Below are 15206 nucleotides of genomic sequence, written 5' to 3'. Positions count from 1 at the left end.
AAAGTGTTTGAGAGTATGTATATAATTGATGGGGCCAGCAAGGACAAAAATTCTGTGAAAGCATCAAAGAAGCATCTTTTGTCAGGGACCAGATGACTGGTGGTGGCTGATTCTAAAATGGTGCAACTTGGAGTCTGAGGCCTCTCAAAACCAGTGGGAGGGCCAGAATGGAAGCCTGGAAAAGGAAGGAGAAATTTTTCTGCACTTTCCTTCAGTGTTTTGTTAATGAAAAATTTCATGAAAAGTACAGAAAAGTCAAAAGAATCGAACAGTGAACATGCATATACTCATGAAGGAGATATTCTTTTTAATCTGAGAGCTTGTTTATACTGGGGCTGATTTTGACCCTCATCAAAGAAATGCTCCTGAATGAATGAATGAGTGGTCTAACAATCTTCCCACACTCTTATTCTGGGGAAGCTAAGGCTGATCACTGTTACTCCTGCAGGTGCAATAATTCCAATGGCAGGATTCCCTAGGGGTCTGCTTCTAGCATCTGCTGTTTGGGATGCTTCCTGCTCATGCTGACTTGTCTCCTCCTTGCCTTATTATCTTTAACTCTGTGCTGGATGTTATACTAAACAATTATATGTAGAAATAATTTGACACTGTTTCTTTAGAGAGGATTTTTGTTTGCTTATGCCAGGCACGTGGCGGTGTTAGCAGTACAACAAATATTGACTGAGCATTACTGAGGCAGTAGGGATATTGTGAACAAGAAATGGGTTCCTGCCCTTACAAGTCTTACTCTGAATAAGCAAAAAGATTAATTTAAATAGAGCCTTTAAAGAATAATTCTGTTCATACAAGTTTGATCAGTACGCAGCTTTTCCTAACCTTATCCATCTGCACATTAAGGAATGGCATGCTGGGCCATGCAGAGATGCCCCGAGGTAGCAGTTCTCTTGCAGTTTTATTTCTCAGATAATTTAGGGGGAAAATGGTATGACCTGATTATTTTATTCACCATATAAAAGTCTAATCAGAAATATTCAAAACGATTTTTTTCCCTTTGACCAAATATCCAGGAAAGAAGATGCTTTAAAACACTACACTAAGGCAGTTACTAATTCATGGCAGGAATAAAACCATAGCCCATCTGCATATTATAAACTTAAATCCTCTACATCGACAGACCATCTGCAGGGGCCCGAGTGCTTGTTTCTAGGTGGTGGAACCAAAGGACACAATCCTTCCACACACAAGCTCAGGAGTGCCTAGGTTCAGCTCTCACAAGCTGGAGGTCGGCGCCACTATCAAAAGAGTGGGTTGTACACTGGGAACTGACATAATATTGTAAATCAACTAGCTGAGAGGGAATCTTCTGTGGAGTGTAACCCACAGAGACCTTGACTTAATGATGGTGGGTGACCAAACCAAATGGTCTGCGCTCTCTCTGGACTTGCCAGCCTTAGTCATTCCCAGGTGTTACCTCATGCTTGTTTATGGGATGGGGGCGTTTCTCATACAGATGAGGAAAACCACTCACCCCTCACTCCCGGAAAAAGTACTCAACAGGAAAGCTGACTAAGGAGATTTAAGACAAACTACCAAAATTAATATATTGATATTAATATCACTAATGTTTTCTGCCTTGCAGTTTCCTGCTGTGTAATTTTTTTGAGACACCTCTGGTTTCTTGGAAACAGGTTCGTTTGCCATGTAGGCTTTGCGTTCAGGTTCCCTTTTTCCTACTTCCCTGAGTTCTCTATTTTGCATACTGCAGTCTTATTTGAGAGACCTGCATATCAGCATCTATGACTGAGTCCTATGACAGAGCCAAGGTATTCTCTGAACTCAGGCCACATATACCACATCTGTCAAAATGATTGCTTTCAATGGGGGAGCCTACAAAATCATATGTCTTCAGTAAGATCTAGATCAAAGTTAACTGGGCCTAAGGAGATGACATTTGCCTTGCTTAAAAATTAATGAGCAACCCTGTCAGTGAAAATTTAGAAACTTAAAACAGAATTAGACCTTGAGTCTTCCTCACCACTGCCCTGAAATACATGTGTGCCACAGGCTTAAGAATAACTAGAACTGCATACATCAATACTGAGCTCCTGATGGAACCAGGCACTGCCTGTGGTTTCCCCTACTTGTTTTCGCCTATTCGCACTAAGACGGTAAGTACTCTTGGATTCTGTGGTGTCTCCTCCTGAGAGCCTGAGCACGACCCTTAATTTATTTGGGTTTCCCATCACTGCTAAAAACATACAGAGCTGGTATCATTCAAGTGCACAAATAATTTGTTGAGCTCTTCCAATGAGGAGGCATTTTGCGAGCATCATGGAAGACTGAAAAGAAAATTAAATGTGGCCCCTGATCCCTAGGAATTCATAACCTAATAGATAAAAAGCCACATCCAGGGATAATTCATGTTACAGTATAGCAATGCTATATGTGGAAAGTGCTGTAATAGAGAGCTAACTGAATCCAAAGCTGAAAGTGGTTTCAAGTTTAAGAGTTTCACTGTCCTTCTCAGTAGATCCTGAAAAGAGGATTCTGGTTACTAGGTTATTCTCCAAACAGGGTTTGTTACATGATTTGTGGGGCCCAGTGCAAAGTGAAAATGCAGGACCCCGTACTCAAAAACTAAGAATTTCAAGACAGTGAAAGCATTAAACTAAGGAGTCCTTCTGAGTGTGGGGCCCTGTGTGACTGCACAGGTCACACACCCATGAAACCTGTCTTCAAACATAGCCTATGAACATGAGGAAGAGGAAAATTTTGGGCAGTCCAGAGGAGGAAATTATACACAAGAAATTTTCTTCCAAGTGGTTCACAAGAAAATAAACTCACTCTAAGGAAAGAAAATAATTGTCTCTCCCAAATTACCAAATGGGACTGGGATCTAAAAAATAGAAAGTTACAATTTACGAAGACAACTTCACAGATATTTCGCAGCTACCAGGTAAGGGTGACAGTAGCAACAGCAGCGGCGGCAGGTCACACTAACGTTATTAAGTGCCAGGATTCTTCTAAGCCTATTATGTATATTTACTCATTTAATCCTCACAATGGCCCTGGAAGGTAAATACTATTATTTTCCTATTTTACTGATGAGAAAACGGACCTTGGAGCCCCTGGGTACACAGCAAATAACTGGCAGTCAGGCCTGGCACTCAGTCTAGCTCCGGAGACTGCGCTCTTATCCACTATTTATGCCACTTCTCATAAAACAAAGACGCGTTCGGAAGGAAGGGCGGGCGTTAGTTATTCCAGGATATTCATTCATTAATACCATAGATTTGGCTTAACCAGGTTATACTACGTGTTGTGTGCATGTTTTTAATTTTTTTTTTTTTTTTTTTTTTTTTTTTGCATTTCATGTTCATAGTTTAACAGCACCCGTTCGCCCTCCCCCACTGAATGTTGCCACATGACCCCATGGAGTAGAAAGGTACTGGTCACAGCCTATTCCGCTCTCTCAAGACACTTTCCCTTTCTTCTCTCTTTGAACTTTATGGCAGACTGTTGCTTCTAACTAACAGGTATTCCTTAAAATCAATTTAAAGAGTGGTATCTTCCTAACTTGAATTAAATAAAACATAATGTAGACACTCATGTCATTGGCTTTTTTCCCATTTACACCCCACCCCACCCCCGCTAAGGTACAGTTTAGGCTGTTCGAGGCATCACCTAACTCCATTCCTGGACTTTGTGCTTCAGAGGAAAGAAATTTCAACTTGCCCTATATTTATCAGAATTGTAAAGGCTCAGCTTCTCAAATCAAAAGAGAACAGGACAAAAGGATTCTCTGGCAGCCAATTGTCCCTGTCACCATTAAATAAAAAGTGCTTTTGGCTGCGGTCAGAGCCTGTAGTCAGGTCACTATTCTTTCTTTGTTTCCCGGTTCACTGTTATTGAAGGAAGGAATCGCCTACAACATGTGGCCTGGGATAGGGGGGTCTCTCCAGCTCCTGCTCTCTCATCTCTTCTGCACACACTAAACTTTTTTCCTTTTTGGAAGTTACCTAGGAAACAAAGTCTTTTGTGCCCCAACTTTATTTGAGCTATTCGCTTTGCTGGGAATCTGCACAAAAGCTGGAGAGAGAGAAGGCTGCAATGTTTTACTAAAAACGTTCATGGCGAACACATTTTTGTCAAGGGGGGGTGGATAATATCCTGCTGGGTGTGTTGAGGGACTCTGCAGACACCTCTGACAAGGTAAGGAAACGCTGGTGGTTAGTTTAAAACAAGTGTCTCTGCAGTCTTCTCTTTAAGGGGATTTGAGAACAGTTCATTTGACAATATGTGAAATCCTCTGAGTCAACAGGGCATGATGCTTCCAAATGTGAGGATGAGCATTTTTTTAAAATAATCTCGATTTTAGGACAGAATATTTTTAAAACCTAACTAGAATAAGAGGAGGAAATGTTTATTTTATACAAACAGCCACCTTCCTACAAATCGTGGAAAGAAAGAAAACTAGGTTCAGTAATGAAAACTGAGTCTTCTAATAATCTAGTTTAGAAACCCAACCCTGAAATCAAAATTGGGATGGAGCCTTTTTAAAAATCTGGGCCAGAAGCCCAACCCTGAAATAAAAGTCAGACAGTATTAATATCTCTCAAGGGTTTGGATGGAGAATTTTCCAACATCACATGGAAGTCAAGGTCTCTAACTACACAGCTGGAAGAAAAGCTTCACACTGCAAAGCTGAAAGAAAATAAACTAGGACTGTTTTACTCTTCCAAATTTGAGAAAGAAACCCACTTGACTCTTTTCCCCCAGTAACAGCATCTGTATTTTCCACTGCTGTTGGCGAAAGGAGATTCTCCACTTTCGCTTTTACACGTGCAGTGTTAATGAAACTGTGCTTCTAAAATGTCATTCACAAAGGCCATCATCCCGCAGTAAAATTAACTCCTTGTATTTGAATCTGGCCTCTCAGACTAGGTCGGCTTGTCCTTCAGGTGATGTGTTCTGGAATGTCTCCTGACTCCAGGCTTTCGGGCCAGTTTTCCAAACCTGTTCATAGGCATCTAAATCATCTTCTCCCTTTGATCCTAGTCACCGAGAGCTTGCAAGACTTTCAGGAAGAATTTATGGCGAGAGAGATATCCAGAAAGTCAATCTACCTCTCACTGGATTAGAGACTCACATCTTCAGTTTGAAGTCTGGGGATTTCTGGCTACCTTGACTCTCCTCTTAATTACCTTTGATCTGAAAAGCATGTTTATTTAGCCTATTTTTTTCCTTTTGTGTCGCTTGACTACTGAAATTATGACTTTTAATTAGCTGTACTTACTATTTCTAGGAATTCTTCCTTTCACCTGAAAGTTTATTTCTGACCTCATTTTTCTTAACTAAACTCTGAAATTCCTTGTGTGTGCTTAAGTATAAACCATGATAGCTGAGTCTGAGTGTACTTCATTTGCAGTCCCATCCCCCGGAGGACGAAGATACAGATGTCATGTTAGGGCAGAGGCCGAAAAACCCAGTACACAACATCCCCTCAACACTGGACAAGCAGACCAACTGGAGCAAAGCACTACCTCTCCCGACGCCGGAGGAGAAGATGAAGCAAGATGCCCAAGTGATTTCTTCTTGCATTATTCCCATCAATGTCACTGGTATCGTTCTGTTCTTTTCTTAGGGGCAGTAGGGTCAGAATATTCTGTGTATTAAATATGGTCAAAACCTGTGCTGCTGGGCATACCAGTTAAGAATGCCGCTTTGTAAACAAATAATACCTTTTTCATCAGAATACAACCCAGAAGATGTTCAATATGCTTTTGTCAGGTTTTGAACATCAATTTGCATATGTTCTGCTGGGCCGCTTGTTATGTAAATGACAGACAGTTTCCTTTTGGAAAAAAAGTCACCAAATAGCTCTTTGGCCATAGCTGCCTGAAAGAATGGAGAAGGTGGCAGTGATTAATCATATGATAATGATGCGTAGCAATGCAAGAAAGAAAACAGCAAACCCCAGGTTTCTAAAACTGCAAGTAATGATCCTGTAGATCAACTGTAAAATCTGTTTCCATGCTTCCTTGGGATGACAGTAGGCTTGTTTAAAAGATCGTTTAGACCTCTGCATTGGTTTTAGGGATTTTTGACCTAAAAATACATGTATAGATGAAGGCTGAATTCTACTCTAAACCCAGCACGCGTGTCTTCTGTTCACTCTGCTCTCCTCCACCTGAGTACTGAGATTTTGGATATTAGTCTGGGTCGAAGGCAAGCCTGTCTGGACTCTTCTTGAAAAGTTTATTGGCAGCAATTGTAATATCCAGAATTGGTGATCTTAGAATCTGGTAATCTTAGTTGTAAGTAAAATAATACTCTTTCAAAGACAGAAATTAAATGATCTCTCCACTGGGCTTTCTTTAAACATCTCTAACAGTTAAATTTTAATTTATTCATATGTTGAAAATCTCAGAATGGCCATTTTATAACAGATTTTCATCCTCGTACAATGTAACCAAAGAGTGCATGCTGCTGAAGATGCATTTGGACATGGCCATTATTAACCTTATTCAAATTTCTCTCATATAAAGTGGGGAACAAATGATGACCAGGTATCAGGGTAGCTATTTTCTTCCTGACAAAATGGAGTTCTAGTTGGTCAGCTGGTTGTGAGTTGGGAGTTAATTTTCCTGAAGACCTATCCAACTTGTAGGATAAATTGTTCTAAGGATGGGCACTTTATCTGATCTCCATAAGCTAAATGAGATGGCTTAGGGGAGTTCAGCTGTCAAAATGGATCATTTTGGCACCCTTTTAAACTAACTTTCAGTTCTGGGAACATCTGATTATTAGCAGCACCTGCTTTCTTCATGACACTGTAAGTAAAATCTGGTTTTCAAATTTAGTCCTTTGATTATGGGTCTTGTGATTCAGGAGAAGGGAAGATCTTTACTTCTGCTTTATTTCAGGAACTCTCAGACTAAAGTCTAGATTGTATGTTAATTTCAGGAGCTTTAATGAGAAAGTTGTTAATTATGTCCACGTAACACAAAATATCTGTGTCTGTATGCCATATGATACATAATTATCATGATTAGAGTGAAGGATTTTAATCTTTGGTTGGAACTAAGAAAGGAAAATTTCATTAGTATGAATTCTCCAATAGTACTGTAATTATTCATCATATGATTTCTCATGCAGATTTTTCAACGTGAGTTCTAGAAACTGTTGTCACTGTGAAGCTAAGCAGAACTCAAACTGCTTCATTATATAGCTGAACCAAGGTTTAACATGCCATTCTGCCCCATGTTTAACAGTCAGGATAAATGATGAAGCAACCAGATTCCAAAGCACTTTTAGCTTATGGCTTTCGAGGCAAAGCTCACTCTGAAAAATTCATGGTGCGTGCCTGGGCCAGACAGGAGTTTGAGCTCCTCACCTCCTCCTTCATCATTCTAGTTTTGATAGGACTGCATGTAGCATGTCAATAACGTGATTACGGAGAGAGAAACTAATAAGCATCATGGTTTGCCTCCTGTATTTACCAAAGAAAACAGACACACATTGTACGGACTGGGAAATCCAGATTTATTTACAGGTGGCACACAAGGTAGATCCACTTAAGTGAAGAACTGAAGACTGTATTTTTATTTTATACTGATAAGATACTGGTGCTAAACCAAAATGTGTCCAATTTAGTCAGCAGGAGAAAACAGGCAGAGTTACATGATGATGTGAAAAACATCTCAAGGCTGCTGTTTCCTCACAGCATGTGTGTGTATATAGGGCTTGGGCATAGTGTGTCGAGGGGGAAAAAAACCCTCACAATGATGCTTTTAAAGAAGAAACAGGTCAGGATATGTTAGCTGAACGAATTCAGGTTAACATCTTGGCTATGGATCTACTATGCAAAGATACCAGCTTCAGAAAGACCAGAAATAGGCCAGTAAATAGTAGTAACTAGGGGCTGTAAGTCCTTAAGGAGCCATTTCTGTCTGAGAGTGATTCTTTGATGTTATTTTCACTCCTCTTTCTTTTGATTCTCCTTCTTTGCTTGTTACTTTTGGCAGTGCAAGCTGTTGTGCAGAGCTGCATTTGCAAGTAAAGCTTAATGTATTGCAACATAATTTAAATAAGAGCTGAATAAGAGCTCCCTTATATTTGCTCACAGGCTTAATCCAAACTCTTTACTTCCCATCAATAAATATCACTCTGTTCCAAGCAAATGGAAATCTGTTTGGCATTTCTTAAGGCTAATGAGACCTATTTGTGGGTTGCAGGAGTTGGTTTTGACCGAGAGGCTAGTATACGCTGCTCTCTTGTTCATTCACAATCCGTCCTACAGCGGAGACGAAAACTGAGGAGGAGGAAAACCATCTCGGGTATCCCCAGAAGAGTCCAACAAGAAATAGGTGTGGTATAAAACTGTCGTTCGTTAGCGTTCTGTCTGGTGCCGACTGTAAGGAGATGAAATAGAAACCGTTAACCAGCTTCCTTAAAAATAGTTAACATGGTAACTTGTAGAAGTTTTGAAATGGTGTGTGTTTTGTTTTCAGTAAGCCAGGTGGTATTACTTTTTAAATCTCCATTCTTTACTGTGAAGGTTTGACCTTATGGATTTAGGCATATATGCTCAGGTTTTACGGCTGAAATATAATACTTTGCTAATTTTTAAAAGTTTTAGTAAGGTGGAAATTATGAGTAAAAATTAACAAGATTTAATTTTAGAAAAGAGTTTTTATTTGAAGAGAGATATACTTTTATGGCATTAGTTATTTTGAAAGGTAAATTTCAAGGGTACTCAATTAAATATTGAATACTGATTATATGACACCCTTGGTGACATTTTTTCTATTTTTTCTGTTCAATGTGTTTAAGATATCTCTTCCTATGGTTTTTTAAAATTATTATGATAGCATCTCTTGTAAATAAGATATTTAAGTCATATAATGAATTATATTATTTTTATTTCATTATGTTTATATTATGAAATAAAAGTGAATAGTAGCCAAGAAGATAAGATGTATTTTCGTTAAAAAAAACAAAACAGTAGACACTTATTGGAGCAAACTAATTTGATCGTGAAGAGAAAGAATTCACAAAAGATCTAAAAGCCTATCTTCTCTTAGTATATATACATATATAGTGAGTGTGTGTGTGTGTGTGTGTCTGTGTAGAGAGAGAGAGACAGAGAGGCAAAGGGACAGAAAGAGGATGTCCAAAGCATTTTAACTGTCTCCTAATTTTATATGCTGGATTTTTCTGTAAGAAAAAGCTCCAACATGCCAGCACCCAGATTTGTGGACATCTCTCAGAATGTCTGTTCATCTGCCAATGTATAAAATATCTCACTGTGCTTTCCATGTGCCCTAGATTCTGATGAATCGCCCGTGGCCAGGGAAAGGAATGTGATCGTGCACACAAATCCAGACCCTTCCAACACTGTCAATAGGAGGTCTGGAACCAGGGACTCGGAGTGCCAAACTGAGGATATTCTGATAGCCGCCCCATCCAGAAGGAGAATCAGAGCTCAGAGGGGTCAAAGCATTGCCGCTTCCCTTTCTCATTCTGCTGGTAACATTTCTGCGTTGGCAGACAAAGGCGACACCATGTTTACTACTGCAGTGAGCAGCCGCACAAGATCTCGGAGCCTTCCCAGGGAGGGCAACAGAGGTGGGGATGCTGAGCCCAAAGTTGGTGCTAAACCTTCAGCATACGAAGAGGGGGAGCCTTTCGTGGGAGACCAAGAAAGAACCCTTAATGACTGCAGCGAGGCCCCCAGCAGCCCGAGTGCACAGGAACACCAGCCTGCCTTGGGCCTGGCCTGTTCTCAGCATCTTCACAGCCCCCAGCACAAGTTAGGTGAGAGAGGGAGGTCACGTCTGTCCCGAATGGCTGCCGACTCTGGCAGCTGTGACATCTCCTCCAACTCAGACACCTTCGGGAGTCCCATCCACTGCATCTCCACGGCCGGCGTCCTCCTCAGCAGCCACATGGACCAGAAGGATGACCACCAGTCATCCAGTGGCAACTGGAGTGGGAGCAGCTCCACATGCCCCTCACAGACCTCAGAGACGATCCCTCCCGCAGCTTCTCCTCCCCTCACTGGCTCCTCGCACTGTGACTCGGAGCTGTCACTAAACACGGCCCCTCATGCTAATGAGGACACCAGTGTCTTTGTGACAGAGCAGTACAATGACCACCTGGATAAAGTGAGAGGCCACCGGGCCAGCTCCTTTACCTCCACTGTGGCCGACCTGCTGGATGACCCCAACAACAGCAACACGAGTGATAGTGAGTGGAATTACCTCCACCACCATCACGACGCCTCCTGCCGCCAAGACTTTAGCCCTGAGCGCCCCAAGGCAGACAGCCTGGGCTGCCCGAGCTTCACAAGCATGGCCACTTACGACAGCTTTCTGGAAAAGTCTCCATCAGACAAAGCAGACACAAGCTCTCACTTCTCGGTGGACACAGAAGGATACTACACCTCCATGCACTTTGACTGTGGTCTCAAAGGTGGTAAGAGTTATGTCTGTCACTATGCAGCCCTGGGCCCAGAGAATGGCCAGGGTGTTGGGGGTCCTCCCACTCTTCCAGACTGTGCCTGGCAGGACTACTTAGACCACAGGAGGCAGGGGAGACTGAGCATCTCCTTCAGGAAAGCAAAGGCAAAGCCGACCCCACCTAAACGGAGCTCATCGCTGAGGAAGCCCGATGGAAATGCAGATGTTTCTGAGAAGAAAGAACCAAAGATAAGCAGTGGCCAGCTCCTGCCTCACAGTTCCAGGGAAATGAAGCTGCCTCTTGACTTCTCCAACACGCCTTCTCGAGTGGAAAATGCCAATCTTCCCACCAAGCAGGAGCCTTCTTGGATGAGCCAGAGTGAACATGGTATTAAGGAACCTCCGTTAGACACCTCAGATATTCCACCATTCAAAGAAGAAGGTGCTGAATCAACTCACTATGCAGACCTCTGGCTTCTCAATGACTTGAAAACAAATGATCCTTATAGATCTTTATCTAATTCAAGCACTGCTACGGGTACCACAGTGATTGAATGCATCAAATCTCCCGAGAGCTCTGAATCCCAAACATCCCAGTCAGAATCCAGAGCCACCACCCCATCCCTTCCTTCTGTTGACAATGAGTTTAAACTGGCATCACCAGAAAAGCTGGCTGGCCTGGCGTCTCCATCAAGCGGCTACTCAAGCCAGTCCGAAACACCAACATCCTCTTTCCCTACAGCGTTCTTTTCTGGTCCATTGTCTCCTGGAGGTAGCAAAAGAAAACCCAAAGTCCCAGAAAGGAAATCCTCACTACAGCAACCGTCTTTAAAAGATGGGGCTCTATCACTGAGTAAAGATCTCGAACTTCCAATTATACCTCCTACTCATCTTGACCTAAGTGCTCTTCATAATGTCTTGAATAAACCATTCCACCACCGTCACCCATTGCATGTTTTCACTCATAATAAGCAGAACACAATAGGAGAAACCCTGAGGTCAAATCCTCCACCGTCTCTTGCAATTACACCGACAGTCCTGAAATCTGTTAACCTTAGGTGCATCAGTAAGTCTGAAGAAGTTAAGCAAAAAGAAGGCAACAACACAGATCTCCCCTACTTAGAGGAAAGCACTCTCACAATGGCTGCCGTGTCTCCAGGTAAGATTAGGCCACATATGACTAAGAAATCAGTATCACGTCAGTACTCCACTGAAGACACCATACTGTCCTTTTTAGACTCCTCTGCAGCGGAGATAGGACCAGATAAACTACAGTTAGAAAAAAACCGTACTTTTGATGTGAAGAATTGCTGTGATGCAGAAATGGTAACCTCGGCTGGTACTGCTCTTCTAGATTCAAGCGGCACAAAAGACCAAATACATATGGAGAGTGAGCCTATTTCAGAAAACACACCAAGTAAAACTTGTAACCTTCCCACAGAAGAATTTCAGAGGGTCTCTGCTGCTCGCCCAAACGATTTGGATGGTGAAATACGACAATGTGGAGCCAGTCCAGATGCAGCCCCAGCGCAGGTCCAGAAGGCACCTTCCGTTGACTGGGAGGAGGCTGCACACCCTGAGCCTGCGGATGTGCTCACTTCTCAGTCAAACTCACCAACCAGAGCCACAGACAAAAGCAATCAACTTAAGCATCAACTCGGGATGAGCCGCCACCATGACAAAGTGCCTGGGAGTATCAGCTACGAAGTGGAGGTATCAGCTGTCAATCCGTGCCCTGAAAAACGTTCTGAGCAGGAAACTGTTGCTTCAGGTCTTTCAGCCAAAAGTGCCTCTGATAACAGCGGAGCAGAGGAGACCCAAGGAAGTGTGGATGAGGTTTCACTGAAAGGTCAGTTGTTGATGCTTTGTCACAATGGAAAGGTGTCTCTTGGCACTTCTTGAAGGTTTTCTTTCTTACATTCCCCATACATGGTACTGCCTTGGTTGTTGATTTCCCTCCACTACTTCTTTTCACTTATTAAAACAATTGAGATAAAAGCTTTTATTATCGAGAGTAAGTGTGACAGTTAGCTCTTTCATTTTCAAAAATGACAGTCACATAACTATTGTTTATTTGTTCCCTGAGTCAGTGAAGCCCAGCAGCGTGCTGGATAACTTCTTCCTAAAGATGCTTTTGTTCTTAATTTAAGAATCGTCACCGAGTGATGACTCTATGATTTCACCACTAAGTGAAGACTCTCAGGCTGAAGCAGAAAGTGTGTTCGTGTCTCCAAACAAACCTCGAACAACTGAGGATTTATTCGCAGTCATTCACAGGTAAGGCAACAGTACCAAAGGTTTTGCTTCTTATGGTGCCTCTCATCAAATGCAAATATCGAAAAGCCTTGTGTACTTGTAATACATTCAGCAAAAAACAGAAGAAAGCAAAGCAGTTATTTTTCCAAATCAAATTGGTAGACTCATATTCAAGTTGGGAAATACATGGCTTTACATATAGTCAGACCTCAATTGAGACACTTTCTTAAGAACTGCTGAGGGAAGCTGCTGGTTTTTTTCCTCTAGGACAGACATTCTGGAACAAGTTTTTATTTGAAAACAACCTGTGGTCAAGTAATTTAAGAGTGAACCTCAAAACTCTAGTGTAACCTCTGACTTGTAAGTAATTTCTTAACCTATAGAACACACTCAAAGCTATAGTCCTATGCCGGCAGAGAGAAATGGAAGTTGACTCAGTAAACAGAGCCCCAAGTTTGAGACAAGACAGTATATAAACCTACCCATTTCATAGCTCAGAACAACTAATCACTGCTCCCTATTTTTCTCTCTTCCTAAAACTTAAATTTCTTTAAGAACACTGGCCTTCTCTAAACTTAATGCTCCATATCCCGTGAATAGTGGACATCCTCTGGGCTGCTTTTCCAGGACAGCGTTGCATCCATGCTGACCGTTCACGTTCTATCAACTGCCCCTGGCACCCCTGTGACCAAGGTCCCTATTTGCCAGAACAGTCCTTACAACCTGTGACCGAAGAACAGAGCGGGAACTTGCCCTTGGAAACTGAACCCATATCAGATGAGCTATCCAATCATAAGGTGCCTGCTCCTTTCACAACTGCAACTGCCCACTTCACTAGACCTCAGTGATCTCGATGCGACTCCCAAGGGACAAAACCTGGGGACTGTCTAGTCTACCTCATGAAGTTACACTTTTTGAAGCAGGTTCTTAGCAAGCAGCACACCACTGTTTTTTCCCAGAGTTCTACTTTTTTGGGGAACTTGTGTTTTCTGATGATGTGGTTCTCACATACAGAAAGAGCACTGCTCTTCAACAACATTTTTTAAAGGAGCCAATCAGAAACACTTTCTGTGTACACCTTAGCAGGCACACTCCTCCACCCAAAGTGAAGAACCATTTGTTAATTTTTCTCTGTCCCTGATTATATTCCCCTCACCTGCCTTGATCCCCAACCTTAGGACAAGTTATTAAATTCTGTGTAAGGTAAAGAGCCAAGTTCTTACCCCAAAGAACGAAATGCTAATGTCTGGAATAGTGAACAGAATGGAAGTAGTGGAGTCAGAAAGACCTGGAACTGAATCCCAATGCTGCCACTTCCTTTCCAGTCTCGAGTCAATTAAAACCTCTGGACCTATTCCTTTACTGTAAATGGGGATACCTATAGCTCACGTATTCAGTTTTGATGATAAAATATCATGTATCTAGAATATGGCAGATGCTAAAAGCAAACATTAGTTTGAAATTTCTACCCTACTGGAGTGCCAGACCCTGGCATACACACGATAGCAACCACATAGCATTCGGAGAACCAAAATCAGACTGGTCTCAAACTGCAAAGCTGGCATTTTCTTGAACCTATAGATTTTTAGGTTGGTGAGAAAGTGTGTTACCAGTACTCATCAGTGAACTGAGTCATGCTGACTCAGTGGCTAAATTCACTAAGTTTACACCTATTTACTTATCAAAAGAAATAATAATGATGGCAGATGAGTGCCTAGGTTTCGCAGACTTACAGAGTTTGGTAATCTTAGATTTATGTTTATGTAGGATTTACTTCTTTATTTCTGTACCTCACAGTGACAGGAATGATTTTGTTTTCTTGAGAGCTTGGAGAGCCCCAGAGGTAGTCTAGGTTTTCAGCTTCTCCCGGAAAGTTGGTTTACTGAGGAGCACCCTGTTGATGTTCCTAGGCAGCTATGGAAAATGGTATTTGCAGGCAAAATTGATTGATTTATTTGAAAAGCCATGTAAGACATTTTTTTACATGGTGGAATTTTAAAAGTAGACAGAATAGTATAATGCACCACGCAACCCCCCGAAACACACAGAGACATATCCATCACCCAAGGCTATCAACCACCAACCTATGGCTAGTCCTGTCCCATCCACACCTCCATGCACTTTGTTCTTCTGGTATTCATTGGAAGCCAACCCCAGACATCAGAGTATTTGATCTGTATTGCAGAGAAAGTGACAGTCGTTCACCACCTACACTCTAAGCAGGAGTCAGCAGTATTTTCTTATATCCTTGTAAAACTTCCCAACAGGTATTCCTCTAGAACCTCTAGCCTCCACGTTAGTCATTATTTGAAATGGTCATTTCCAAAACCTAATTTAAGTCCACTGGTTACTGGAGAACGTGGCCGGGGCTGTGAGTGCTACCAGGTCAGGAACGTGTCTTACTCATCTCCACAGCCCCCACGCTGAGTGTCGGATCAGACAGGGCGCACCAAGACGCTCTCTAAGGAGATGCACGAATGTGACTAAACACTTTCAGTTTCATTGAAAAAAATGTACGTGGACTGA

At 42.1% G+C, this 15206-nt stretch overlaps 1 protein-coding gene across 2 annotated transcripts in view; it reads left to right on the top strand.

Moving 5' to 3' along the window:
* The window catches only part of NHS (NHS actin remodeling regulator), a 334787-nt gene that overhangs the window by 315444 nt on the left and 4137 nt on the right, over positions 1-15206 (top strand). For both annotated transcript variants that reach the window (XM_031445813.2, XM_031445816.2), the window contains exons 4-8: positions 3344-3406; positions 5390-5582; positions 8199-8330; positions 9292-12273; positions 12575-12701. In XM_031445813.2, coding sequence (XP_031301673.1) covers positions 3344-3406; positions 5390-5582; positions 8199-8330; positions 9292-12273; positions 12575-12701 — 3497 coding nt within the window. The remainder of the gene's footprint in view (positions 1-3343; positions 3407-5389; positions 5583-8198; positions 8331-9291; positions 12274-12574; positions 12702-15206) is intronic.

The sequence above is a fragment of the Camelus dromedarius genome, chromosome X (genome assembly GCF_036321535.1).
Source record: "Camelus dromedarius isolate mCamDro1 chromosome X, mCamDro1.pat, whole genome shotgun sequence".
NCBI lineage: Eukaryota > Metazoa > Chordata > Mammalia > Artiodactyla > Camelidae > Camelus > Camelus dromedarius.
The sequence above is the reverse complement of the archived record's forward strand: the minus strand, read 5'-3'. Positions and strand labels throughout refer to the sequence as shown.